The 27,669-nt window shown below is 47.0% G+C and overlaps 4 protein-coding genes across 9 annotated transcripts; 2 read left to right on the top strand and 2 right to left on the bottom strand.

Moving 5' to 3' along the window:
• Positions 1-135: 135 nt before the first annotated feature.
• On the top strand, positions 136-9,575 carry ppp2r5d (protein phosphatase 2, regulatory subunit B', delta). Of its 2 annotated transcripts, XM_058650972.1 has the most exons (17): positions 147-465; positions 1,616-1,702; positions 1,885-2,062; positions 2,243-2,442; positions 2,541-2,651; positions 3,539-3,631; positions 3,710-3,840; positions 4,570-4,629; positions 4,718-4,826; positions 4,900-4,953; positions 5,117-5,287; positions 5,363-5,490; positions 5,753-5,854; positions 6,114-6,186; positions 6,496-6,543; positions 6,664-6,774; positions 7,191-9,575. In XM_058650972.1, the coding sequence occupies exons 1-17, from the start codon at positions 439-441 to the stop codon at positions 7,323-7,325; spliced, it is 1,818 nt and encodes a 605-aa protein (XP_058506955.1). In that variant the 5' UTR covers positions 147-438; the 3' UTR covers positions 7,326-9,575. The 2 variants fall into 2 exon arrangements, with proteins under 2 accessions (XP_058506954.1, XP_058506955.1); XM_058650971.1 differs by having other exon boundaries at positions 136-465; positions 5,117-5,490.
• On the bottom strand, positions 9,413-12,222 carry mea1 (male-enhanced antigen 1). Of its 2 annotated transcripts, none has more exons than XM_058651005.1 (4): positions 12,074-12,222; positions 11,073-11,410; positions 10,315-10,423; positions 9,413-10,218 (listed from the first exon to the last, which is right to left on the bottom strand). In XM_058651005.1, the coding sequence occupies exons 2-4, from the start codon at positions 11,391-11,393 to the stop codon at positions 10,028-10,030; spliced, it is 621 nt and encodes a 206-aa protein (XP_058506988.1). In that variant the 5' UTR covers positions 11,394-11,410; positions 12,074-12,222; the 3' UTR covers positions 9,413-10,027. The 2 variants fall into 2 exon arrangements, with proteins under 2 accessions (XP_058506988.1, XP_058506989.1); XM_058651006.1 differs by lacking the exon at positions 12,074-12,222 and adding an exon at positions 11,901-12,024.
• Positions 11,938-16,456, top strand: lrrc73 (leucine rich repeat containing 73). Of its 3 annotated transcripts, XM_058650996.1 has the most exons (8): positions 11,938-12,048; positions 13,038-13,280; positions 13,614-14,209; positions 14,323-14,483; positions 14,556-14,678; positions 14,987-15,087; positions 15,176-15,419; positions 15,984-16,456. In XM_058650996.1, exons 3-8 carry the CDS (start codon positions 13,938-13,940, stop codon positions 16,052-16,054), a joined length of 972 nt encoding a protein of 323 aa, XP_058506979.1. In that variant the 5' UTR covers positions 11,938-12,048; positions 13,038-13,280; positions 13,614-13,937; the 3' UTR covers positions 16,055-16,456. The 3 variants fall into 3 exon arrangements, with proteins under 3 accessions (XP_058506979.1, XP_058506977.1, XP_058506978.1); XM_058650994.1 differs by lacking the exon at positions 11,938-12,048 and having other exon boundaries at positions 12,842-13,280; XM_058650995.1 differs by lacking the exon at positions 11,938-12,048 and having other exon boundaries at positions 12,842-13,280; positions 13,576-14,209.
• Positions 16,457-16,489: 33 nt separating this feature from the next.
• Positions 16,490-25,101, bottom strand: dlk2 (delta-like 2 homolog (Drosophila)). Of its 2 annotated transcripts, XM_058650988.1 has the most exons (7): positions 25,076-25,101; positions 22,881-23,040; positions 21,804-21,915; positions 19,008-19,065; positions 17,883-18,013; positions 17,634-17,778; positions 16,490-17,548 (listed from the first exon to the last, which is right to left on the bottom strand). In XM_058650988.1, exons 3-7 carry the CDS (start codon positions 21,889-21,891, stop codon positions 16,807-16,809), a joined length of 1,164 nt encoding a protein of 387 aa, XP_058506971.1. In that variant the 5' UTR covers positions 21,892-21,915; positions 22,881-23,040; positions 25,076-25,101; the 3' UTR covers positions 16,490-16,806. The 2 variants fall into 2 exon arrangements, with proteins under 2 accessions (XP_058506971.1, XP_058506970.1); XM_058650987.1 differs by lacking the exon at positions 25,076-25,101 and having other exon boundaries at positions 22,881-23,247.
• Positions 25,102-27,669: the final 2,568 nt, after the last annotated feature.

The following is a 27,669-nucleotide window of genomic DNA, read 5'->3' as shown; positions in this document are numbered from 1 at the left end:
ATTTGACCCCATCCAGAAACCTGGTCCTGAGACAAGTCTTCAAACTCAGTGATCCTGCTGGTTCTCCTCCTGGTCCTCTTCCTGGTCCTCTTCCTGGTCTTTCTCCTGGTCCTCCTCCTGGTCCTCCTCCTGGTCCTCCTCCTATCTCACAGCTCACCATGTTGGCGGGAACCAATTCCTCCATGTTGACCATCAGGTTCAAGGTGTTAGTTGCTAGGGAAGACTGGAGCCCTGCCCTTCCGTCGTCCACCATCCTCGCGCGCCTATCAGAAAAATCCTCGCGGACGTCGCTAGGCAGATCCACTCGACAGCAGCCAATCAGATCACTCGGGGCCGGAGCGGACGCAGGGAGCAGACACACACCGAGTGACAGCGTCTGAGTCCCGGGGAAGAGCATCTCGGAGCCTCGGTGAAAACACACCCAGCCTCGCCACCAAGATGCCGAACAAAACCAAGAAGGAGAAGGTGAGCTGTCGGTCACGTGACAGCAGCGGGACCCGCTGTGCCTGTAGATATGAACGGGGAATGTTTACGACCGAGCAGCGGCGAGCTAACATGCTAACAAGCTCAGGCCCCGTTAGCATGGGACGGCTAAGATAACGGTTTACCGCAGTAACGGTCTGCGGGAGTCCGGCTGTGAGCTCCGCGGGGCGGCTGCTCTGTGAGCGGCTTGGTGCTGTTATATTATATTAAATAATGTGTTATATTATATTATATTATATTATATTGTATTATATAATGTATTATATTATATTGTATTATATTATATAATGTGTTATATTATATTATATTATATTATTCATCAGAGATGTGAGGACTGCAGCTGAGCAGGGTCCGGGTCTCTGTTAATACTTGTGATTCTGTGTGACGTAATAACTTACACTGAACAGCAGAGTAGAGTGAAACTGATAGTGATGTCAGAGAGTGATGATTCACATCAATATATCAGCTGATCCTTTTACGACACTGATGACGACAACCACAACACTGCGTGAAACCAGCAGGTGGCGCTCGTCTGTATTTGTTCTTCAAAAAAAGAAACAATTGGACAAACGTCACGTTTTCATGTCTGTTGATCCACCGATGTTTGCTAAGCTGTTTAAGCTAACATCTCTTTTCACAGTAACATAAAGTCAGTGACTCTTAAGCTGCTTTTATTTACTTTTTTACCGTTTGTATGTTACGATATTTTGGGCTGGATTTTTACGTTTTTCTTTTCCTGACATCTGAAGCATTGATTTTGACCAGAATCAGACGTTTTTACGACACTTTTTCATACTACGAACCTCAAGTATTTGAGGTTAGAGAATTAGGTCTTGGAATTAGCTTGAAATGTATTGTTAACAGTTTCATAGTTTGCAATAAAGTGGCATCTTTTATCATATTGAATAAATTAGATTAAAAAATACATGGAATTGACAAAATGATGTTTAAAAACGTCATTGAATTTAATGTCTTTGTTTGTGTTATCGCTGAATTTGATCGTATTCATAGTCAATGTCAATTGTTTCTAACACATGAAAATATCCTTCATTTAACATTTGCCCCACCTCCAAACCGTGGCTCCACCCACAGGCGAGTCACCATGGTCACAGTCTTGTTTTCATTCAAACAGGAAACAAACAAATCTGCCAAATCGACAAAGAGCAACAGCAACACGAGCAGTGGGAAAGATGCTGCTGCTCCGGAGAACACTGAAGAGGTGAGTGACCTCACGTGACCTCACGTGACCTCACGTGACCTCACAGGTCAGTGTCACATGTTCATTAAAAAAAACATCTGCAGGGTGGAGATAATATACACACACAGATTAAATATTAAAGATAATTATCAGAACTACATCTCCCAGGATGCATTAAACACTGTGTGTGTGTGTGTGTTCAGTCCCAGCAGCAGCAGAGCGGCAGTAAACGTCCCAGTAACAGCACGCCTCCTCCCACTCAGCTCAATAAGATCAAATACTCTGGAGGACCTCAGCTGGTGAAGAAGGAGCGACGCCAGAGCTCGTCACGCTTCAGCCTCACCAAGAACCGAGAGCTGCAGAAGCTGCCCGCGCTAAAGGGTGAGCTAAACTGAACCTTAACCCAGGCTAAATCTAACTTAAACCTGACCTAAACCTGAACACAACCAAGAGCTCCAGAAGTTGTTGGTGATATAAGGGAAGCTAACATGAACCTAACTTCAAGCTAACCTGAATCAAGAACAGAGTGGTGAGTGACCCTCCCACTTTTGCCCCTGGCAGATGCCCCGCCCGTGGACCGGGAGGAGCTGTTCGTCCAGAAGCTGCGTCAGTGCTGCGTCCTCTTCGACTTTGTCAGTGACCCTCTGAGTGACCTCAAGTATAAGGAGGTGAAGAGGGCGGGGCTTAACGAGATGGTTGAGTACATCACACACAACAGCGACGTGGTGACGGAGTCCATTTACCCCGAGGCCGTGGACATGGTGAGAGAGAGAGAGACACATCGACACAACAGGTCGTTAGTGTGGTCGTTACACTGACCACACTAACACTCTGTGTGTGTGTGTGTGTGTGTGTTCAGTTTTCAGGGAATTTGTTCCGGACTCTTCCTCCTTCTTCAAACCCGACTGGAGCAGAGTTTGACCCTGAGGAGGACGAGCCCACACTGGAGGCCGCCTGGCCTCACCTGCAGGTAAGTCACTGTCACTCACCTGAGTCCTATATGACCTGTCCTCATTAGAGATGTTCCGATATCATTTTTTCCCTCCCGATACCGATTCCGATACTTGTGCTGTGGGTATCGGCCGATACAAAGTACCGATACCGATACCAGTGTGTTATGGAAAAAAATATATACTACGCCTGCAGGTTTGGCTCAGGTGAAACAATCTGTAAAACATGAACGAATACAGCAAATGGACATCATTTATTTTTACCAGTGATATGTTATTTCGTTTTTCAGCTTGTACGTTTGTTTTGACTCTGGTCCAAACAACGCAGCACTGGCAGAGCTTCATGTTTCCATGACAACTGACTGGGAAAGGACGCGCATGACATCATTTTTACTCGACTCCAGATTGTTAAAATGAGTCTCTGAAGTAACGCTAAACTTTAAAAACAGAGGCATACATACGCAGGACACAGGTACGCTGGTTAGTTGTAGCGCTGCTCTCGTAGTAGCTGCGCTTTAATAAACGGCCCGCTCCAGTTTGACTGTAGGCATGCTAACGGAGCTAGCGGAGCTAACAACGCTAACGGAGCTAACTGGTAAATACTGCCAAACCGCCGACATGATGAGCTAACGTTAGCTCCTTGTCTACAGGTGTCAGGTGATCAGTTCTTCTTCGCACCTCTAAAACAGCAAAGCGCAACTGTTTCAAGAGCGGCGAAGAAGAACCGCGTCAGAGCTAACGGAGCTCTAATAAATGACGTGGTATCGGATCGGTGCATGGACTCCAGTACTCGCCGATACCGATGACCACGTTTTCGGCAGTATCGGAGGCATTTCGGGTACTCTACTACTCTACTCTAGTCCTCATGTCCCTGTGTCCTCATGTCCCTGTATCCTTGTGTCCTCAGCTTGTGTACGAGTTCTTCCTTCGCTTCCTGGAGTCTCCAGACTTTCAGCCAAACATCGCCAAAAAATACATCGACCAGAAGTTTGTCCTGTCGGTAAGACGAGAACATCGACGAGTCACACAAGAGTTGTCACCCGACTGTCACTCACTTACTCTCTCTCTTTCTGTTTAGTTGCTCGACCTCTTTGACAGCGAAGATCCCAGAGAGAGAGACTTCCTGAAGACCATCCTCCACCGGATCTACGGGAAGTTCCTCGGACTGCGAGCGTACATTCGCCGCCAGATCAACAACATTTTCTACAGGTCAGGAGACGCCTGACACTACGTAACAGCGCAACCTCACGTGTCACTTTGTCACAGCGAGACCTCACGCATGACTTCGTAATAAGGCGACCTCACGCGTGACTTCGCAACAGAGAGACCTCACGCGTGACTTCATAACAGCGAGACCTCACGCATGACACTTGGTAACAGCGAGACCTCACGCTTGACTTCATAACAGCAAGACCTCACGCATGACACTAGGTAACAGCGAGACCTCACACGTGACACTTGGTAACAGCGAGACCTCACGCTTGACTTCGTAACAGCGAGACCTCACGCATGACACTAGGTAACAGCGAGACCTCACACGTGACACTTGGTAACAGCGAGACCTCACGCTTGACTTCGTAACAGCGAGACCTCACGCATGACACTAGGTAACAGCGAGACCTCACGCGTGACACTTGGTAACAGCGAGACCTCACGCGTGACTTGGTAACAGCGAGACCTCACACATGACACTTAGTAACAGCGAGACTTCATGCGTGACTTCCCAACAGCGAGACTTCACGCGTGACTTCGCAACAGGGCGACCTCACGCATGACTTCGCAACAGGGCGACCTCACGCGTGACTTTGTAACAAGGCGACATCACGCGTGACTTTGTAACAGCAAAACCTCACGCGTGATTCCGTAACAGCGAGACCTCATGCATTATATTGTAAGTGGTGGTAACATGACCACTTAGTGTTTCTGTTGTTTTTCCAGGTTTATTTATGAAACTGAGCATCACAACGGCATCGCTGAGCTGCTGGAGATACTTGGCAGGTAACACACACACACACACACACCGGTCAGTTTTTTACCTGTCCAGTGAAAAGAGTGGCTAATGTCGCTGCTAATGTCTTCCTCTCAGTATAATCAACGGCTTCGCTCTCCCTCTCAAAGAAGAACACAAGATGTTTCTGATCAGAGTTCTTCTGCCGCTTCACAAAGTCAAGTCTCTGAGCGTCTACCACCCTCAGGTCAGTCACTCACCCACTCACTCACTCACTCACTCACTCACTCAGTCTAACATTAGCGTGTATGCTTCTTCAGCTAGCGTACTGTGTGGTCCAGTTCCTGGAGAAGGACAGCAGTCTGACTGAGCCGGTGAGTCTCACCTCTTCTGTTTCCATGACAGTGCTGTCAAAAATATCACTGTTTCCATGGAAACTCAGTTTTGGAGCTCTACAAAATAAAAGCACAAAAACAAGGACTTCTCTGTGGCACTGGTGCAGTCCAGGTGTGGCATCTGACCTTTGACCCTCTGCAGGTGATCATGGGTCTGTTGAAATTCTGGCCCAAGACTCACAGTCCAAAGGAGGTGATGTTCCTGAACGAGCTGGAGGAGATTCTGGACGTCATCGAACCGTCCGAGTTTGTCAAAGTCCAGGAGCCACTTTTCAGACAACTGGCCAAGTGTGTGTCCAGTCCACACTTCCAGGTACCAGAACCAGAACCACTGAAGATGATGATGGTGATAGTGGTGATGGTGGTGATGATGTCGTCATGTGTGCAGGTGGCAGAGCGAGCTCTGTATTACTGGAATAACGAGTACATCATGAGTCTGATCAGTGACAACGCAGCCAAGATTCTGCCGATCATGTTTCCTGCTCTGTACAAGAACTCCAAGAGCCACTGGAACAAGTAACACACACACACACACGCACATTTACAATCACTTTATCACACACTCATTAACATGAAGAGGAAGAAAAAATAAATGTTCATATACATTATACATGATATATTAGAGGTAAAGATACATGACACATTTTTCTTCTCAGAAACTTGATAAACGTCATTAAAATGTAATGTTTTCACCCAAAAGTTGGACTTTTTAGGGTTTTTGCAGATTTTTTTTTCACCCAATTAATATGATTCATTTGATGATAATTATAATCTTCAGGACGATCCATGGTCTGATCTACAATGCTCTGAAACTGTTTATGGAGATGAACCAGAAGCTGTTTGACGACTGTACGCAGCAATACAAGGCTGAGAAACAGAAGTAAGAGCTCATCAATACACCTGATCACTGATCAATACACCTGATCACTGATCAATACACCTGATCACTGTTAACATTCATCACTTATGTTATTAAATAAAAAATCTGTAAATAATTTCACTTTCACTTTCATCATTATTTGAAAAATCATTTTCTCTTGTCTGCGTTGTTGACGTGGGGGGGGGGGGCGGAGCCTCGGTGCCCCCTAGTGACGATGAGCTGCCGCTGATTCATTGATTGTTGTTGTTTTTTCTTGTAGAGAAAAATACAAACTGAAGGAGAGAGAGGAAATCTGGAACAAGATAGAAGACCTCGCTCAACAGAATCCACAGGTAACAACTGTCCTCACCTCTGTGTCCTCACCTCTGTGTCTCTGTCCTCACCTGTGACCTCACCTGTGTGTCTCTGTCCTCACCTGTGACCTCACCTGTGTGACTCTGTCCTCACCTCTGTGTCTCTGTCCTCACCTGTGTCCTCACCTCTGTGTCTCTGTCCTCACCTGTGTCCTCACCTCTGTGTCTCTGTCCTCACCTGTGACCTCACCTGTGTGACTCTGTCCTCACCTGTGTCCTCACCTCTGTGTCTCTGTCCTCACCTGTGTGTCTGTCTCACTTGACATCTTGTCTAATGTGTCCTTGCAGAAAAATAAGCTCCACCCCCTCCGCCCTGGACTCCACCCACAAGATGAGGTGAGTCCTGTCACATTTTAATTAAATGATAAATCAGGTTATTACATCAAGTTAGCTGTTTTTAATGCATGCGTGTGTGTATGTGTGTGTGCGTGCATGCGTTTGTGTGTGTGTGTGTAGTACCTGTTGTACAGTGACAGCTCTGTAGCTGTGTACTCGATGGAAACAGAGACTCCAACAGCAGAAGATATTCAACTGCTGAAGAAAACTGTGGCGACAGAGGCCTCACCGGTAAATACACACACACACACACACACACACACACTAAACAAAGCCTGATCACTGCTGGTCCTGACAAGGTCAGTATTTATGACAGAAAACACACACACACATGGCTGTATTAAAACATCTAGAAGCAGAGACACTTGACAAAAGACTTAGGTAGTTGATAAACCGCTCACTCTCCCACATCAAACCTCATAGAGAAAATCAGTGATTTTAGCTGCTGGTCCTCTGCTGCCTCGTGTGGTCACTTTGTGTCACTGAGGTCAATCTAAATCACAAAATAGGACATTTGAACTTAGTGATGGAGGCAGCAGTGGATCAACAACTCCTGTGTGTGTGTGTGATGTTAAAATCATTGATTCTCTCAGCCCAGTGTGAGTGTGTGTTGGTTGTGTAGTTTATTTTGTGTGTTTGTGTGTCAGGGTGTGAAGGACCTGAAGGACAAAGTCCTGATGAGAAGGAAGTCCGAGCTGCCACAAGACGTTTACACCATCAAAGCTCTCGAGGCTCACAAGAGAGCCGAGGAATATCTGACAGCCAATCAGGAGGCTCTCTGACCAGGGGAGGCGGTCCCTCTGAGCCCGCCCCCCTCCTGTCCGTTTCTGTGGAGAGGAAGTAAAAGGTGTCGTGAGTCTGGTCTGGGGTCAGATCAGGGCGGAGCCGACCAAGAGAAAAAGCTAATGAACACTGTGGAAGCTCCGCCCCCCCGCGCCATTGCCGCTTCACGCACCTGCTGCTGTTTGTTTGAAGTTCATCAGGTTCCTGAACGCATCGCCACCGTGGTTCTGCTGTTGTTTCTGCTCGGCGAGGGGCGGAGTCAAGAGGAGGATGCTCACGTGACATTTGTGTTGCCATGGAAACCTGGACGTGGTTCCACTGAGTGAATGAATGCAGCTTCCCTCCACAAGCCCCGCCCCCCCTCCACCTGTCCTGACCACTCACCTGTCAGCCTGGAACGAGAGGCGGAGCCAAGACGGACTGACGAAGACAATGAGGAGACATGGTGAATGTAGACGTCCAATCAGCTTCCAGAGAATCCTGGAGGAGTCGAGGGACTTTATTTACGTTTGGACCAATGAGAGCGCAGCTCTGCGTCAGTGTAGCACCAGGTCAAAGGTCAAACAGAGCAGACTCGGACCTGAGGCCTGTAGTTCAATGTTTCTCCTCCACTAGACACTAGAGGGCGCAGCTCCACTCCATCAATCTAAACTCCGCCCACACGTCAGACACTGAACCAATGAAAATGTAACATTTAAGAATTTCAATCACAGATTATGAAACAGGATGTGACGAAAGAAACGTCCTTTCAAAATAAAAGCGTGGTTAAACCATGAGCTGATTGATCATTTATCATCTTCATTTTGACTTCCTGTGACCTTTGACCTGTCTGATCATGGTGCAGGATTATTAAAAAGTGGGCGGCCCTACCATAGATATATATATATATAAAGGCTAGAGTGTCGAGTGTCCGCACAGGGTGGCCATCTTGCCACAGTCAGCTCGCTCACCCATAACATTGTAGTCGTACATGGACTTTTTAAATAACCGATTTTTAAACGGTTTGGTTTGTTATAAACGTCAGAGATGTAGTTATTATGACACTGCATATTTATGAATAATTATAACCATGGGATTCAAATAACATTCAACAGAACAGAAAGGTGCAATGAATACATACACACACAAGGTATTTATGTTAAATCAATATGGGCTACTAAATCTCAGGATACACAATGGCATGAGATCTATGTATACTTTTATAATAGGAATATTACTAATATAACCCAATAATTTGAATTATTATTTGTTTAAACTAAACATGTAATAATTCAAATTATTGGATTATATTAGTAATCTGCCGTAAGACATCTAGCCTTTATATACATATATATATATATATATATCTGGGCCCTACTCTATAGCACTATTGGTGCATTTTCCACCGGCTCTACTCGACTCGCCTTGGCACGGCATGTTTAGGTTGCTTCTCCACTACAAAAAAAAAACTACCTACTTCACGTGGGCGGAGTCATCACTGCACAGCTGAGTGAAACTGCGGTGACTTCGTTTTATACTTCTCACACACACACACACACACACACACACACACACACACACACACACACACACACACACACGAGTGACTAGTGACTTTACACCAGACTTCTGTAGTTGTTGGAGACGACACGTTTTTAGGATTGTTGAGTAGTTTTAAGTGATCTACAGTTCGGCACAGTTCGCCTTGATTTGTGTGTGAGACGTCTCTTCCTGTGACGGCAGTCTGACCAATCATCGCATAGTTACCTACTCAGCACCCTTATGGAACCTTGCCTGACCAGGTACTAAAAATAGTACCTTGTACCAGGTAACTATGCTAGTTGAAACGCTACTAAAATCGTGCCATGCCGTGGCGAGGCGAGTAGAGCCGGTGGAAATGCGCCATAAGTACAACCGAAGACCATGCCCCCTCCCCCCATCATTTTCCTCACTTAAGTGGGTGTGTCCTGCTGAGATCAGCTGTCTGTCAGCAACACAGTGACCCTTCCTGTGGTGGGAAGCCCCACCCCTCTCATTGCTGGACAGACGTGGAGTTTGGACCTGTGACAATCTGCCCCCTGCTAGTTAAACACAGGCTGAAGACAAATCATGGTCATAGGTGTTTTATTAAATTACAGGGTCACATGACCAGTCTGTACACAGGAAGTGAAGTGAAGAGACAGGAAGTGAACAGTTCGACTCTGTCTCTTTCACACATTTACAATCAGAACAGTAACAACGTGTAATAAAAGGCGGAATGTGACTTTAAACATGTGACTCTGTGTTTATTATATAAAACAACAAAACAAACACGAATATGTCATCTTAACATGTGATCCTCAGGGGCTCCAGGAAGTTCCCACCAAAGAAAAGCCTTCATTTGATGTCACTTTCAAAATAAAGTGTGTGTGTGTTTACATGAAACGGTAAATCTGCTGCGACCGTTTCTCTGATGTTTATCGTATATTATTATTGTTGTTGTGTGTGTGTGTGTGTTTCCTGTCCGTTTTTTGCTCACTTGTTCACCGCATTGTTTTAAAAAAAAAAAGTCAACTTATTTACATTTGTTATCTTGTGTATTTAAGTTTGTCTCGTCTGTCAGTTATTTACACTTTTGTCTTCTTGTTGTTTACATCTGTCTGTCACTGTGATCACAGATTTGAATGTTGAGAATGAAAAAAACATGACTCAGCAGGTTTCTGGCGCTGTTGCAGCGGTGCATTCAGGGTCCGTTGTTGTTGCTGTTGCTGAGGCGATGGCCGAGTCTGACAGCGCCGGCACTCTGGTGACTCTGCAGCGTGTTCTCAACCATGTCCTTCCACTGATCGTCAGAAATCTCACGCGCCCACGCCGGCACGCCCAGAGTTGGCAGCGCCACCGCCGCCATCGTCCTCTTCACCAGCTCCACGTGGTCTGCAAGCAACAGGAAGTGATGTCATCACGATGAGTATGTTGTGTTTCCATGTGTGAAAAAACTTTATCGTAACAAAGATGGCCGACAGCGCTCACCTGCGTCCATGGGGATGGAGGCTCGGCTCCTCAGCGCCGCCGCCCCCTCTGGGTCGTCGTCCTCATCGCTGTCCGGAGGCGGGGCTTCAGGAAGGTGCAGGCCCATCACCTGGAGGACACACAGGTGAGACATGGGTCACATGACTGCACATCAAAATGATCTGTGAACGCAGCGTTTACCCACTAATACTTTTACTGTAGTAATAGTATCTTTACATCGATTCAGTAACGTAATACTGCAGTATCTTAAATATTTGTCCGGCTGACAGTACACGACAGTATAGTACATGTAGTATTTAAATGACCTGCAGTATTTATATCTGAACTACAGCACGATAATATCTGTCTGCAATATGTACTTTATATGCAGTATTTGTATCATCTGTAGGAGTTGCAGTACAGTGCAGTATTTGTAGTAGTACTAAAGTACATGTAGTACTGCTTCTGCTGCTACATTTTCTGCAGAATTTGTAGTGTGTGCAGTATCTGGACTATTTGTAGTACTATGGTTGTAGTTTTTGTGATAGTATATGTGGTACTGCTGTGTATTTGTAGTACACAAGTCTGTACTATTTGTAGTTTCTGTGGTACTAAGGTATCTCTAGTTCAGGTATATGTCCTGCTGTGTTTGTCATACCTGTAGAATTTATAGAACTATGTTATTGTAATCTTTGTCATAATGTAGTATGTGTCATACTATGGTACTGCAGTAGTACCATAGTATTACACATACTGTAGGATGACGACCTGTCACTCACCTCGATCCTCTGCTGCACCTGCAGCTGTTGAACATGCGATGGCGCCGCCTCCCTCTCCTGCTCCTCCTCCTGCTCCGCCCCCCTGTCCTCATTGGCCGTGTCTCCTTCAGGTTCCTGGTTCAGAGGTTGGTAATAATACCCCCCATTGTTCTCTTCTTCCTCCCCCTCGTCCTCCTCACCCCCTCCCTCTCCCCCACTCCACGCAGCGCCCCCTGCTGGGGGTGGCGGTGTCGCTCCATCGATCGGACGTTCCTCTCCCAGCTCGTCCTCGGAGCTCGGTAACACTCTCTCTGGTCCCATGGTGGCGCTGCACACTTCCATCCACCGACACGCAGAGCCTGAGGGGGCGGAGTTTCATATATCAATAAAACTAATAAATGAAAAAATAAATTATAATTAGTACAGGTGAGGGTCTTTACATAGGCGGCCATTTTGTGTCGTCATGTTTCTACAAAAGATTCAGATTTAGAAGCAGACGGTTACTATGGAAACAAAGAAGAACGGCTCCGCCCACAGAAACATCTAAGAAGATGCACATCTACCTGGACCTGGTCTACACAGAGACCTGAACTACAGGTTTACCTGGACAATTCATAAATCTGGTCCTGGTCTACGCAGAGACTTAGATTCCACGTAAATCTGAACGGCACTTCACAGAGACCTGGACTAAACATCGATGTGGACCTAGTCTTCAAATACAGCTGGACTAGGTCTCTGGATATGGCATTTACATAGACCTGGACTCCGGTTTAAAGCTCAAAGGTCACTAAACACAGGCTAACAGCTAACATGCTAACACACTGACGTGTCCGCTCGTATGTCACTCACCTGTCCACGCGCCACAGCCTGTATGAAGGGATGAAAAGTGACGGTGACGCGGTGAACACCTGGAGCCGCTAACGGCTAACAGCTAGCTGATAACAGCTAACAGCTAGCGGCTGCTGCTTTTCTCCGACAAGGAGTAACAAAGGCGCAGGTGAGTGATGCGTTCACGGACTCACCTGTGACTCTGTATGTCTGTCACGCTGTCCCTCTGTTGTTGCTCGGAGCTCCGGGTTAGCCGCTGCTAGCTGCGGCTGCAGCTGCTGATCAGAGAATTAGACACTTCCGGATATGACGAGGCGCCGCAACAAACCTACGTCACACGCTTTTTAAATTATAAAACTTTATTAACAACATAGATAGAAAACAAAACAGGAAAAACAGCCGCTATATGCTATAACAGCCGAATAACATGTCAATGTTTTTATTTTGTTTGTTTGTTTTATCAACATTCTCATGTGTCACATTATAATTCATAATTCTTTTCACTTCCATCAGATAGAGAAAAGAAAAGTTTTGAAAATTTGTAGCAGAAGTGTTTCAGCAGGTGCGCGCTCTGATCGATAATTAATATCAGTGACTGATAACTCTCTTTTATTTTTATTTCTCTCCATGACGTCACTAACCGGCGAGGATTTAGCGAGGTTCAGTGGCGCGTGACGTCACACCAGCAGAGATCGTGCGTAGATCAGGAGGTGTCATTCTGCTTTTTTTACGGGAGACAATAAAACTCATGTGGTAGAAGATGAATGAATGAATCAAACATGATTTTATTTATTATTCTGTTTAGTAAAAAAAATACATTTATTTATTTTTAGTGTTAATTTGTTTTATTTTCACTACATTAATATTAAAACGTTGCTGCAGGTGGAGGAGGAGACGGACTGAGTAGTGTAGTACTCTTCTAACTCCAGAAGGTGGCAGTAATGCGACATCATGGATACAAGCTGCCGGTAAACCCAAGAGAGGAATACGAGTTATTGCAAGTTATTTAAATATAACAACATTTGTATTATTACTTTATTTGTGTGACTTTCGTTCGAACACAATGTGACGTCACCGTTCGCTGGGTCGCTGCTGTGTTTGGTTAAACGGCTCAGAGTGAGACCTCCTGTCTGTGTCTCTGCTCTCTGGGTCTCATAGTAACGGTCACCTGCAGAAACACACCGGGACTCACGAGCTCAGCGCGGCCGACACTCGGACGCCTCAGCCCGGTCTCAGCGCTCTGACAAAACCCGACCAATAGAATCGATCGGTTCTGATGTCCATCGATTCAGAGGCTGCGCGTGGCCTACGGCGGGATCAAAGACACCGGAGCAGCGGGTGATGACGTCAGCCTGTGAGAGCGCCGAGCCTCCGCTCGTGAGCTGATCGATCATTTATCAGGTTTGAGTCAATGAATTCTTAATGTATCAGTTTCTTTATCGTCAATACATTTGATTGATCGCTTTTTTATTCATTTATTATTGTTCTTTGTGTTTTTACTGAAATGTATTTATATTTAAAAATTGAATGGCTGAAACTCATCCCATTGATTATCAATAATTCCATAATTATTGGTCTCTGAGATCCTTCATCAATAACTCATTTCCTGCCACTTCTGTAGTTATGAGTTTTTTGTTTCATGTGTGTATCACACATCGATCATTTGTTCAGTTCAGTTCCACTTTTCCTCCATTAGAGGTCAGAATCTGGTTCCTGTTTCTGTTCATGTCCCAGAGTCCTGGTGCTCCCTGCAGTCCCAGGACTCCCAGAGGTCCAGTGGTCCTGGGACTCCCAGTGGTCCTGGGACAAGTGAAGACAGATTCCTAACACTCCCAGTGCTCCCTGTGGTTCCTGAGACTCCCAGTGTCCAAGCACTTCCTGCAATCCCAGGACTTCCAGAATCCCTGCAGCCCTGGGACTCCCAGTGTCTGAGTGAACCCTGAGTTCCTGCATTCCCAGGACTCCGAGAGTTCTCCATTCCCAGGACTCTTAGAGTTCCTGCAGTCCCAGAGTCCTAACGCTCCAAGTGCCCTAACCCTAGCCCTAATCCCAGGGAGGATGCTTCCTGCCTCCATCCAGATCACAGGGGAGATGCTGTCGGCGGCTGAGGTCCAGGACATCTGTGAGAGTCTGAAGGAGGACGGTGTAAGGCTGCTGTCGGTTCGTGGCTGCCAGCTCTCTGACCGCGACTTTGGACGCATCTGCCGTAGTGTCGCCGAGTCTCACTCACTCGCTCAGCTCAACCTGAATCTGGGCGTTGTTTCATGCATTAACCGGACTCGTCAGCTGGCTGACGCCCTGAAGAGCAACCGATCCCTGCAGACCCTGTTGTGAGTACACCGGCCACCAGAGAGCACTGTATCCTCTCTTCTCATTGGCTGTCAGTACCAGGTGTACCAGGTCTCACCTGGACCACAACTTGATTTTGTCTTTCCACCTCCAGTCTCCATGGCTGCCCACTGCTGGACGCAGGTCTGGTGACCCTGAATGTGGCACTGTCGACACACCCGGCACTGGTGAGCCTGGATCTGGGAGACTGCATGCTGGGAGACGAGGCGTTGGCTCTAATCTGTGGGATGCTGCCACCCGATGGAGCAAAATCAGGTAACGCTTCCTGTATGTTGTCATGGCAACACAAGATATCTGAACATGCTAACATTTTACCATACTGCGCAGGTCTCAGGGAGCTAACGCTAAGTGCTAACCCAGGAATCAGTTTCAAAGGTTGGTCTCGACTCAGCATCGCTGTGGCTCACAGTTCCCAGCTCAGAGTGCTCAACCTGGACTACAACCCGCTGGGTGAGAACACGGTTCTGATGGTTCTGATGTTAAGCTAGGTGAGCCTAGCCAAGACTGGACTAGTTTAGCTTGGCTTCATTCCAAGAAATCCCAATCCAATTGGACAATCCCAATAAATTGGACAGCAGGTTAGCTTAGCTAACTTGTGGGAAAATATTAGACTTAAGATTGGAAAAAGAGAACAGCAAGCTAGTGTAGCTTAGCATACAGATTACAAACAGACATGACAGTCGGCTATCTTATTGTAGCATAGCATAAAGCAGTCTAGTTTAGCGTAGCACTGATGATGGTGCTGGTTCTGTCTCTAGGTGACCAGATTGCTGGGATGTTGGCTGTTGCCGTGGCATCCAGCAGAACCCTGGAGGTGTTGGACCTGGAGGGAACTGGACTGTCGAACCAGTCAGCACAGGTAGACCAATCATCCCTGTTTGTTTGTTGTGTAAGGTGTGTGTTTGTCCAGTGGGAGGAGTCAGTGAGACGCTTCTGTCTCTACACAGGTCTTCCTGGACATGGTAGAAAACTACCCGACCAGTCTGCGGGTTCTGGTTCTGGCGGAAAACAACATCAGTCCCGAGCTGCAGCAGCAGATCTGTGACCTGCTGTCTGAAGGAGAGGAGGACGACAGAGAAGCCCCACCCCTCCGCACAGGTCCCACCTCCAGGAGTGTCCTGGTGCCAATCAGAGACAAGTACCAACCAATCAGTGACAAGTACCAGCCCCCCACCTGGCTACCACACAGCAGTAAGGGCTGAACACTCTCCCTGTCCCCATTCTGTCCCTAAAGGACTGTCTTCTCAATCTTCCCTTAAAAGACTGTCCCCTGAAGTCTGTCCTCTAAAGACTGTCTTCTAAAGTCTGTCATCTAAGGACATCATCAGAGACTGTTCCCTGAAGTCTGTCTCCTAAGAACAACAGGTTAGCTTGGCTTTGCATAAAGACAGGTAGCAGCTTAGCTTAGCACCAAGCCTGGAAAGTGGGAAAAGACTGAGCTATCTTAGCTTAGCATGATTGGAAACTGGAAAATGGGTGTGTTGACTTAGCATAGCATAAAGATATGAAACAGCGACAAGAGCAGGGTAGCTTAGCATGCAGACGGGAAAAAGAGAAAAAAGAGTGAGCTAGCTTAGCTTAAATCTCTGTAAACATCATAGTGTGTTTGTTGTGTCTGACATCTTTATGCTAAGCTAAGCTAACAGTGACAGTATGACCAGAGCAGACTCACATGTTTGTTTGTTAGTTTGTTTTGTGGATTCGTGTAAACAACAAACACGGACCTCTAAACGTTGTTGTTCTTTGACTCTACAGACTCCGCCCCTCAGACACTCATGCTGACGTCAGGTCTAGGTGAGAGCTTATTGGGTGAGACTGAGATGTGACCCCTCCTCCTCCTCACACAGCCACTCCCTCTTTTCCACAGAATTAAATTTGATTTTATTTATTTAAACTTGAAAGTTTGTCTCTTCACTGGTCACCTGATCATAAGCAGCCAATCACATGCTTCTGCATGGTTTGTTGTAGCACCTGTAAAAAAAAAACAACCTCAAATCACAAGTGACTTAAGGACAGTTCTGCTGTCTGCTCAGGCTCCGCCCACAGCAGGTCAGCTGATGCATTACTCCTCGCAGGTGGGCGTGTCCTCTGTTGGGAGATATTTACTGAGATTCACCAATCAGAGGGTAATTAGAGCTGGTGGGCGGAGCCTGACCAGACTGTGTAGCCTGTTTCTGATGAATGTATCTTTGTTTGTTTGTTTGTCTCAATAAAACTGTTTACAATGAGTCGCCTGGTCACATGATCACAGAGGACAAAGGAACAGTCAATTCAGTTTAATCCATAATCCAACATTAATCAGTGATGTCATCGTACCAGATGATGACGTCACTGTAAAATCAGTTCACATGGTCGTCATAGTAACGTCCCGGCGGAGGCATCGCCACATTAGTCCAGAAGGAAATGACATCACAGACGCTGATGATGTCACAGTTAAAATGTTTATTACCAGCAGATGCATCATGGGAGAATCAGATGTCAGCTGTGGAAAACCAATTTACGTGTGACGTCAGACGTTATATGACCCTGTTGGCTTTCCGTAGTCAGCTGACCTCTGGGCCTTGCTCGCCCTCTGTCTCTATACGACCTCCGTGTTCAGTTTCTTCTTCTCTGGCTCGGTGGTGTTCAGGAAGCTGATTGGCTGCTCCGGCTCGTCCCGCTGCGCTCGCCATCTTTTCTGTATCGCTGTTGGCGGCGAGGTCATGGCCCAGCAGGGGGCGTGTCCACAGTCCCTGCGGTGACCCTGCAGTATGAAGGCGGCGGTCAGTACCACCGCGCCCAGCGTCAGCGCCGCCAGCACCAGCACGACGGCAAGCTCGGTGTCCGATAAACCGGTGGCGGCGTGCTCGCTCACCGTCACCCTGAACAACCGGTCGCCATGACGACTGCCATTACTGTTCGTCCTGTAGTTCTTCTCAGCTGTGGTCAGGTGGTGTCTGACTCCACCTTCTCCTCCTCCTCCCTCCCATCCGTCGTGGCAGTTGAGGGGCGTGTCACAGGTGGCCCCGGTGTATCCCGGCGCACAGACGCAGTGGAAGCCTCCGGCGCGGTCCAGGCAGCGGCCGCCGTTGACACACGGCTGACTCACGCAGTCGTCGGTGTTGACGGTGCAGAAGCGTCCGGTGAAGCCGGTGGGGCAGAGACACGAGAATCGGTTCACGCCGTCCACACAGGTGGCGCCGTTCCCACACGGCGTCATGAGACAGTCGTCCACGTCGGTCTCACAGCGCGGCCCCGTGAAGCCGACCAGACAGCGGCACGTCAACGCCGCCGCAAAACCGTCTGCGTCTTCACACAGGCCGCCATTTTTACACGGAGACCTGGAGACAACGAGGAAAAGACACGGACGTAAGCACGGACAGCGCCCCCTGTCTGTTTTTTTACACCAGAAGAACTTGGACACACCTCCTCTGATGACACGGCCCCGCCTTCAGATGACAGTTTCGTCCGTGGAAGCTGTCAGGACAGAGACACGCGTACTCGCCGCTGTCCTCCGTCACACAGGACGCTCCGTTCTGACATGGACGCAGCCGCGAGCACACGGACAGATCTGAGACGTGATAAACAACAACGTCAACTCAACATAGAAACACACTGTAGTCAGATTACAGGTCAGATTACAGGTCAGATTACAGGTCAGATTACAGGTCAGACCTTTGTCGCAGAAACGCCCCGCCCACCCCTCATCACAGCTGCACTGCCACGGCTGCTGACACGAGCCGTGGACGCAGCCGGGCATCAGGACGCAACGGTCACAGAGCTCGCCGTCCCAACCAGGGTCACACCTGCAGACAGAGAGAGAGAGACAGACAGACAGAGAGAGAGAGAGAGAGACTTGTTAGGACTCTGCATTCACTCCACACACACACAGAGGATTGACTCACTGACACAGACACACACACACACAGGTGTCTCTCAGACGCACACAGACACACTGTTACGACCCCAGGGTCGTGACTGCTTTTTCCCTGTGTGTATGTGTCTACATGTGAGTGTGAGATGGGTTGCAGGTGTGCATGTTTTGAGTGATTGACCTGTGTGAGTGAGTCTAGGTGGATCCTGGGAGCTGATTGGTCCTGCACAGAAGGACTCTGAATAAGAGGCCTGAACATCCCACCTGCAGTGGACTCCCTCACACCACTCACAGCCAGACTGCCAGTAGACGTGTAAAGTGGTTTGTTTGACTTGTTGCTGGTGGTTTATTGGGGGTTGAGAAGGGAGAGTCTCATTATTCATGTTGTGATCAGGTTTTCCCCTAGGCCTGGTCGTACACACACACACACACACACAGTCTCACAGACTCACAGACACACAGATGTCTCTCAGATGCACACAGTGACACACGCACACAGACACACACCGACACACGCACGCACAGTGTTGTCTCACCGACACACACAGACACATACGCACACATACGCACACAGACACACACAGACACAAACACACACAGTGTTGTCTCACCGACACGCACACAGACACACACACGCACACAGACACACACACACAGACACACACACGCACACAGACACACACACACAGACACACACGCACACAGACACACACACGCACACAGACACAGACACACACGCACACACACAGACACACACAGACACACACAGACACACACGCACACAGACACACACACGCACACAGACACACACACAGACACAGACACACACGCACACACACAGACACACACAGACACACACACACACACAGACACACACAGACACACACGCACACAGACACACACAGACACACACAGTGTTGTCTCACCGACACACTCCGGCGTCGTCACAGCGACTGTTGCTGACGTTACATCTACAGTCAGTTTCTAAAAGAAGAAGAAGACAGAGACGTCAGAGACGTCGTCCATGTTGTGTTTGTGTTGGACGCGACTGTGTCTCAGCTGTCAGGACACTTCAGTGTCTCTGGTGGGACATTAGCAGCAGTCAGTCTGACCTCTGACCTCACGCACCGCCACGACACGTGGCAAGAAAGAGAGAGACAGCTGTTAACGACCTGCTGCTTACACACACACACACACACACACAGTAGACGGCCGCACCCCGACCTTTGACCTGTGACCTCAGTCGAGTGGCGTCTGGAATGAAGCAGGATTGTTTTAAGAAAACAAAAGATGAATCTCTTTGACTCAGGTGTCACATGACTGCAGCGGCAGGTAGGAGGAGCTAAATGTTAATCTTAGCACACTCAGGAGGGGGCGGAGTCACTGAGAAGTTTATGTTGAAGGTGACATAGACCGGAAGCTCCAATTAACGCTGCGTTTGTGTGTGTATCTGCGTCATTACCTCGTTTATGAAACCCTAAAGTTTCAGAACAAACAGTTCAGCCACTGCTGAGAAAATAGTGTTGTATTGTTTTCCTGGGCTCTGTGAAGCGGATCGACACTTCCTTAATTTGATGTTGTCATCAGAAATCCTCACCACTGTAGCGCCTCCTGGTGCGGGCACTAGTCCGGGCACATCCGGTTGCGTACATTCAACCGCAGAAGAAGAAGAAGAACTAGTCTCGTTGTAGCTGCTGAGATGCAGAGCATCCACCGTGCCAGAGGGGGAGCTGTGTATCTGAGCGCTGGCCTATCTATTACGTCACTTCCAGGTACCTGGCCAATCACAGGACAGTTGTAAAGCTCTCGTTGGCTGGCCAATCACAGCAACTGTTTGGTCTGAAACAGCGCGGCTGACGAGAGCGTCAGCGAGGAGATATTTTGATCGGCTCGTTTGCAGCGATTAGGAGGTTTTTAATCATGAAAACAAGTTAATATATGTAAGTAGACCTCCATAACTAACATATATGTGTGATACAAGCATTCTATGTCGCCTTTAATGATGTCAAGAATAGAATATTAATGTTAAAGATGTTTATTAATGTAAATAAACAAAACACTGAATATTTACATTTACGATGCAAAAGAAATATAAACAACAGTGATGTGAGGACAGTGACGTGAGGACAGTGAGGAAATTGACATGAGGACAGTGACGTGAGGACAGTGAGGAAATTGACATGAGGACAGTGACGTGAGGACAGTGATGTTAGGACAGTGAAGACAGTGACGTGAGGACAGTGAGGACAGTGACATGAGGACAGTGAGGACAGTGACGTGAGGACAGTGACGTGAGGACAGTGAGGAAATTGACATGAGGACAGTGACGTGAGGACAGTGATGTTAGGACAGTGAAGACAGTGACGTGAGGACAGTGAGGACAGTGACATGAGGACAGTGAGGACAGTGACGTGAGGACAGTGACGTGACAACAGTGACGTGAGGACAGTGAGGAAATTGACATGAGGACAGTGATGTGAGGACAATGAGGAGAGTGACGTGAGGACAGTGAGGAGAGTGACGTGAGGACAGTGACATGAGGACAGTGACGTGAGGACAGTGATGTGAGGACAGTGATGTGAGGAGAGTGACGTGAGGACAGTGACGTGAGGACAGTGACGTGAGGACAGTGATGTAAGGACAGTGATGTGAGGACAGTGACGTGAGGACAGTGAGGAGAGTGAGGAAATTGACATGAGGACAGTGACGTGAGGACAGTGAGGAGAGTGACAGTGAGGACAGTGAGGACAGGGATGTGAGGACAGTGAGGACATTGATGTGAGGACAGGGACATGAGGACAGTGACGTGTGGACAGTGACGTGAGGACAATGAGGACAGTGATATGAGGACAGTGACGTGACGACAGTGATGTGGGGACAGTGACGTGTGGACAGTGACGTGAGGACAATGAGGACAGTGATGTGAGGACAGTGACGTGTGGACAGTGACCACACGTCACTGTCCTCACGTCACTGTCCACACGACATTGACGTGAGGACAATGAGGACAGTGATGTAAAGACAGTGACGTGAGGACAGTGACGTGAGGACAGTGATGTAAGGACAGTGATGTGAGGACAGTGACGTGAGGACAGTGAGGAGAGTGAGGAAATTGACATGAGGACAGTGACGTGAGGACAGTGAGGAGAGTGACAGTGAGGACAGTGAGGACAGGGATGTGAGGACAGTGAGGACATTGATGTGAGGACAGGGACATGAGGACAGTGACGTGTGGACAGTGACGTGAGGACAATGAGGACAGTGATATGAGGACAGTGACGTGACGACAGTGATGTGGGGACAGTGACGTGTGGACAGTGACGTGAGGACAATGAGGACAGTGATGTGAGGACAGTGACCACACGTCACTGTCCTCACGTCACTGTCCACACGACATTGACGTGAGGACAATGAGGACAGTGATGTAAAGACAGTGACGTGAGGACAGTGAGGAGAGTGACGTGAGGACAGTGAGGACAGTGACGTGAGGACAGTGACGTAAAGACAGTGACGTGAGGACAATGAGGACAGTGATGTGAGGACAGTGACGTGTGGACAGTGACGTGAGGACAATGAGGACAGTGATGTGAGGACAGTGACGTGTGGACAGTGACGTGAGGACAATGAGGACAGTGATGTGAGGACAGTGACGTGTGGACAGTGACGTGAGGACAATGAGGACAGTGATGTGAGGACAGTGACGTTGTGATCATGTGACCTACCTTGAGCTGAGCAGGGCGGAGCTATGAGGGCGGAGAGAGCAGAGAAGGCGGCGAGGGTGAGGGCGGCTGTGGCTCTGGCGACAAACATGATGGCGGCTTCAGATGAAACGACCTGAGACAGAGAGAAGAGTCGTGAGTCTGACCTGGAACCACATCCACAAACCAGACCTGAATCAGACCAGATCCAGACCCGCAGGAGCCCTCTCACTACTGTGTGGTCGAGCTTCACTGAGGTGAAACTGACCTCGGGTCAGATCTGGGTCTCAGTGACATCAGCGCTTTTTAAAGACATCATCGAATGAAACCTGATCAGAGGGTGAGCCTTTGATGGGGGACGTTTGACACGTCAGCGCCTGTCCATCATCATCTCCTCCTCTCTGATTTGTGGGCGGAGCTTTGACTTCGGCTTGCAGGGCGGCGTCCTCACACAACAGAGGGCACCCCGTGGACAAGTGGAAAGGGAACTTGACTTGTAACCGGAGGGTCACCAGTTCAAATCCCCACCAGGCCAAAAATGGGCTGGGGTACCCCTATGCAAGGTACCCAACCCCCAATGCTCCCCAGGCGCTACTCAGTGTGGTAGCCCACTGCTCCTAATTCTAGGATGGGTCAAATGCAGAGGAATACTTTCCCAAAGGGGATTAATAAAATAAAATAAAAAACACAGGACCCTGCTAAGCTAAGCTAAGCTAAGCCTTTCACCCAGCTTCTAAATTGGTGAAAATCTAAATTCAGTTTCTCTTTTTCAGTCCTTGTGCTAAACTTCCCTTTACTTCCCATCTTGTTTAGTTCCCTTTCTCATTTCCCAGTGCTGCTAAGCTAAGCTAACATTTCCCCCTACTTGCAGCCTGTATGCTAAGCTAACAGTTTCTTCAGGCTTCCAGTCTGTTAAGCTAAGCTAACAATGTCTGCATATTTCCAGTCTGTTTTAAGCTAAGCTAATATTTTCTTCACGCTTTCAGTCTGTGTGCTAAGCTAACAGTTTGTCAGTGTTTCTGTCTGTGTGCTAAGCTATGCTAAGTGAATAAACTGTGAGCAGTCATGTGACCTGGCATGTTTCTAGCTTCCTGTTTGTACCTGCTGGAGTTTGTGTTGGCTCGCTCTGCGTCTGCAGGTTTCCTCCTCCTCACATCTGCTTGTCTTCTCGTGTCTCACGTCTCCATGTGGACACTTTTCCTGTCCTCGTCTCCTCTTCCTGCTTCAGTCTCTCCTCCTGATCTTGTTCTACCCACACAGGCTGCTGACAGACGACGGCGGCACAAAACAACGACCACAATGATTTTCCACATCTTACAGCGCCGGACAGACAGGAACTGACATGCCTGGATTACTCTGTGTGTGTGTGTGTGTGTGTGAAAGGATAGCAACAGGTGGCTAATTTATTGCTTTAACTTGTACCCATTCATACACACACACACACACACACGTTTGCACAGCTCTCCTTGTTAGGACATACATTGATTTCCATTAAGTGGGACAGAACCTAACCCTGATCCCAGGTCACATTTGACCTTTGACCTTAGCCAGAGCCTCAAACATTGAGGTCTGCCTTATTAAGACCAGGATCTGAAGAGGTACCAAAAACCTGTCTATACACACACACTCTTTCTGTAGTGCTCTTTTCATCTTTTTTAGAAAAAAAAAACCCAAAACATTTATATACTGTGTATATTAAAAATGTTGTATGCTTGTTATGCACCAATGACACCAGAACAAATTCCTTGTATGTGCAAATCGTACTTGGCAATAAAGCTCTTCTGATTCTGATTCTGATTCTGACACACACACACACACACACTGCATTGACTACCATGTATTTGAACAGATTAAAACCTGAGCCTAATTACTAACCTGAACTATAACCAGTTAATGACTAATACTGACCTTAACCTAACCCAAATTCAAATCTTAGCCAGAACCAGTTCCTCAGAAATTAGGTTCTGCTTCATTAGGACCAGGTTTTGGTCTCCATGAGGACTACTGGTTCTGACAAGGTCAATGTTTATGACAGATCATAGGTCCTGAAGACTCTGACAAAGTGAATGTAGGTGTGTCATGTGACTCAGGTCTCACCACTTGGTGGCACCACCATGCGAACAAAACATTAATTAGTAGTTAGCCACCTTGTTTATGCACAGTTAGCCATGTTGTTTATGCACAGTTAGCCATGTTGTTTAGTCTCCAGTCATCATGGCCAACAAGAGCGAAATAAGAAGGAAATGTTGCGATCACTTTGCTACATTTAGTGAAAATGTCTTCCCTGGAAAAATCGTAGTAAAAATGCAGTAGCACTAGCAACCCTACGAACCACTGCCGCTAACAGAACTACAGCGTCCTAAACTGATGCTAATAGTCGTTACCGTCTAATTCATGTGCTAAATAATCCCAAAGCTAACGTCAGTCAAATCGCAGACTAGACATGGTCATGGGGCGACATTAACCCACCACAGCAAACACCATGTTTAGCAGCTAGCTCAACTACCTGCAAGTTGAGTTAAATAGTTTTAGCTTGTTGTTCTTACAGCTAGAATAGCAGCAGATTTTAGTAGTGGGTGCTAGCTATGATGGTATAGCTAGTTGGCTAAACACATATTTAGCCTTGTGTCATGCTAGCCCTCATGCTAGCAGCTACACAATGTGTCGGAGGAAAAGAAAAAGAAAAACAAAATGTCTAAATGTTAAGCTCTTATGCCCCCTGAAGGTGGCAACAGAGGAAGAAGAGGCGGAGTCCCAGGAGTGTGACGTTTTTTTCACCATTCACATGAATGAGATGATCTTTGGCACAGGTCAAAGGTCAAAATATCAGCACAGCCAGTGTGTGTGTGTGTTCTAACTCCAGATTTGGACATGCAGTGTGTCCCTGTGCTTTTATTTTGAAGGACTGGTATTTACAGACTTGTTCTCTACACACTGTTGAAATGATTTACATTGATCTATGACATTGATTTCTATGACATCATCAATTTTCATTAGTGATGTCATAGAAACGTGGAAAACACGAAACTGAATAAATTCAATCAAAATAATTTGATAAATAATTAATTATTCAAGTAAATGTAACAAAGTCAGTCATTTTTATTATTATTTAACTCAGTCTTTTTTAAGTTTATAAAAAGTAATTGATTATTAACTTAGAAAGTATATATAATAAATGTACAGTATGTATATATATATATATATATATATATATATATATATACATATATTATAGATTTAATGACAAACTATTATCACTAATCACTTTTATGTAAAAACAGAGAGAAATTCTTTACCTTCAGCTTCTTCTGCTGCTTCTCTGTCACTCTGATGTCTGCTGCTGCTGCTGCAGCTCAATTTAAACACACACACCCACACACACACACACACACTCCCCCCCCCCCACACACACACATCCTCCAACACACACAAGGTTCAGCCACGACATACACACGTGTGTGTGTGGGTGTGTCCGGACAGTGGAAAGCCTCCACATCTTCCTCCACCGACTAAAAACACATTTCTTCTGACTCTACCTCGACTAAGACGACGGCGACAAAAAAAAAAAACAACAACTTGTACATCACACTTATGACGAGCACTTCATAGTTTGGTTCACTTGAAGCTCTTACTTACTTCTACCTCTTATTTGTACCCAGATGTTTAAATGCACTTATTGTAAGTCGCTTTGGATAAAAGCGTCTGCTAAATGACATGTAATGTAATGTGTGTGTGGGTGGGTGCGTGTGTGTGCGTGTGTGCGTGGTTGTGTGTGTGGTTGTGTGTGTGCGTGTGTGTGTGGTTGTGTGTGTGGGTGTGTGTGTGAAAAACAGTTCAGTGGAGAATCATGTGTTGATTAAACTCATAAACACAGTCACAGTCATTTTTCACACGTTCACAACAGCATTGATGATGATGTGAACACTGATATATCACACATTTAAAACCAAAGTGTAACAAACAAGAGAAAACTATAAATATAAGAATAATCACAATATGATCAAGAAAACAAAAGTCTCTGTTGTTTGTTCAAATATTTAAAAACAAAGCAGAAAATAACACCTCCCATTTATCCAGGCTTGGTACCGGCAGTAGGAGTACACTGGATGTGGCGCCCCCCTGTGGCTGGGGTCAATTTAGCATGTCCAATTAACACTGAGCAATGGGGATCGGGTACCCTAGCCCTCAAACCAGCAACCTTCCAGTTTCAAGCCAAGTTCCCCTTCCACTTCTCCACAGGGTGACCAGGTGTTGGCAGGAAACAACAACGACAGAGCGATCCTCTGTGGACTGGACTGTCCCACTTCCCTTTAGTCTCTGCTGTCTTCACAGCTGATGAAAGAGGCGGGGCCTGAACTAAGAGACACTTTCACTTCCTGCTGACAACACTAGGGAGGTGATGGAAGTATAAATGGACCTTTACTGCGTCTTTGCCTGCCAACATGGCGGCTCACAGAATGTCAATCTTCTGTTCTAAATCTCCCTGAGTAAAGAGACCATATCTCACGTTCTTCCATTGTTGCTAGGCAACGGCCTTCTCTTTTTTCCCAGGAGATTAGAACAAACTTTAGTTCCAGATAAAGTTTGTTTTCATTCTTACGGAACAGATTTGTTTTGTTTTTAACGTCAGGCTGGAGTTTGTCTGAAGAATGAAGAAACCGTTCCTGCACCTTCATGTGTTCATATCACGCCATGAAGAATCAGCTGCAGGTCACAGACGTGGAGGTCACAGTCACAGTCACTGTGTGTGTGTGTGTGTGTGTGTGTGTCACACTCATGTTCCTGCACGTCCGTCTGTCTGTCACAGATTCACATCTGACCTCAGATCAGCAGACACTGCACGTCCTGGCAGGTTCAGACTCATCGCAGAGATCCACTTCCTGTCAGGAGAAAGAGACAAGAAAACAGCAGCAGCAGTAGCATCAGAAACAGCAGCAGCAGCAGCAGTAGCAGCAGAAATGGCAATAGCAGCAGAGACAGTAGCAGCAGAAACAGCAGCAGCAGAAACATTAGCAGTAGAAACATTAGCAATAGAAACAGTAGCGGCAGAAACATAAGCAGTAGCAGCAGAAACATTAGCAGTAGAAACATTAGCAATACAAACAGTAGCAGCAGAAACAGCAGCAGCAGAAACAGCAGCAGTAGAAACAGTAGCAATAGAAACAGCAGCAGCAGAAACAGCAGCAGTAGAAACATTAGCAGCAGAAACAGCAGCAGCAGAAACAGTAGCAGCAGAAACAGCAGCAGCAGAAACAGCAGCAGTAGAAACAGTAGCAATAGAAACAGCAGCAGCAGAAACAGCAGCAGTAGAAACATTAGCAGCAGAAACAGCAGCAGCAGAAACAGTAGCAGCAGAAACAGCAGCAGCAGAAACATTTCCTAAAACAATGTTGTGTGAAACTGGGAAAACTTTTTAAAACATCAAAGGAAAAAAAACATTTTAGAGACATTTTAAGTCTGTGTGTCTGTCTGTCTGTCTGTGTGTCTGTCTGTCTGTGTGTCTGTGGAGGCAGCAGGTGGAGTTAATGTGCCATAGCTTAGATACTGTGTGTGTGTGTGTGTGTGTGTGTGTGTGCACGCCTGTGTGAGAGTGTGTGTGTGTCACAATACCTTTGTTTATCCAGCAGGAAGAATGGGAGGGGGGCGCAGCCTTGACCCTTTCTTCACCACAGCAGCTGAGCCATACACACACACTCACACACACACACACACACACACACACACACACACACATTGTTCGACATTCATGACTTGAGGGGACATTGCATTGACTTACATTCATTTCTTGGAGACTTACTCTAACCTTAACCACAATTACTACTGGCCTAATCCTAATCCTAACCCTAACCCTAACCCTAACCTCAACCTAACCATGAAACATATCTTCACC

The sequence above is a fragment of the Solea solea genome, chromosome 15, assembly GCF_958295425.1.
Source record: "Solea solea chromosome 15, fSolSol10.1, whole genome shotgun sequence".
Lineage (NCBI taxonomy): Eukaryota > Metazoa > Chordata > Actinopteri > Pleuronectiformes > Soleidae > Solea > Solea solea.
Note: the sequence above shows the minus strand (reverse complement) of the source record. Positions and strands in the feature narration are given on the sequence as shown.

Excerpts from the sequence above, each read along its gene's own strand:
- ppp2r5d (XM_058650971.1), top strand. The coding sequence starts at position 439 with ATGCCGAACAAAACCAAGAAGGAGAAG. Across the intron at positions 4,827-4,899 it reads TGAGCGTCTACCACCCTCAG|CTAGCGTACTGTGTGGTCCA; the intron begins GTCAGTCACTCA and ends ATGCTTCTTCAG. Across the intron at positions 6,775-7,190 it reads TGGCGACAGAGGCCTCACCG|GGTGTGAAGGACCTGAAGGA; the intron begins GTAAATACACAC and ends TTTGTGTGTCAG.
- mea1 (XM_058651005.1), bottom strand. The coding sequence starts at position 11,393 with ATGGAAGTGTGCAGCGCCACCATGGGACCAGAGAGAGTGTTACCGAGC. Across the intron at positions 10,424-11,072 it reads AGGTGCAGCAGAGGATCGAG|GTGATGGGCCTGCACCTTCC; the intron begins GTGAGTGACAGG and ends TGTGTCCTCCAG. Across the intron at positions 10,219-10,314 it reads CTCCATCCCCATGGACGCAG|ACCACGTGGAGCTGGTGAAG; the intron begins GTGAGCGCTGTC and ends TGTTGCTTGCAG.
- dlk2 (XM_058650988.1), bottom strand. The coding sequence starts at position 21,891 with ATGTTTGTCGCCAGAGCCACAGCCGCCCTCACCCTCGCCGCCTTCTCT. Across the intron at positions 18,014-19,007 it reads GACGACGCCGGAGTGTGTCG|GTGTGACCCTGGTTGGGACG; the intron begins GTGAGACAACAC and ends CTCTGTCTGCAG. Across the intron at positions 17,549-17,633 it reads GGGCCGTGTCATCAGAGGAG|GTCTCCGTGTAAAAATGGCG; the intron begins GTGTGTCCAAGT and ends CGTTGTCTCCAG.
- lrrc73 (XM_058650996.1), top strand. The coding sequence starts at position 13,938 with ATGCTTCCTGCCTCCATCCAGATCACAGGGGAGATGCTGTCGGCGGCT. Across the intron at positions 14,210-14,322 it reads CGATCCCTGCAGACCCTGTT|TCTCCATGGCTGCCCACTGC; the intron begins GTGAGTACACCG and ends TTCCACCTCCAG. Across the intron at positions 15,088-15,175 it reads TGTCGAACCAGTCAGCACAG|GTCTTCCTGGACATGGTAGA; the intron begins GTAGACCAATCA and ends GTCTCTACACAG.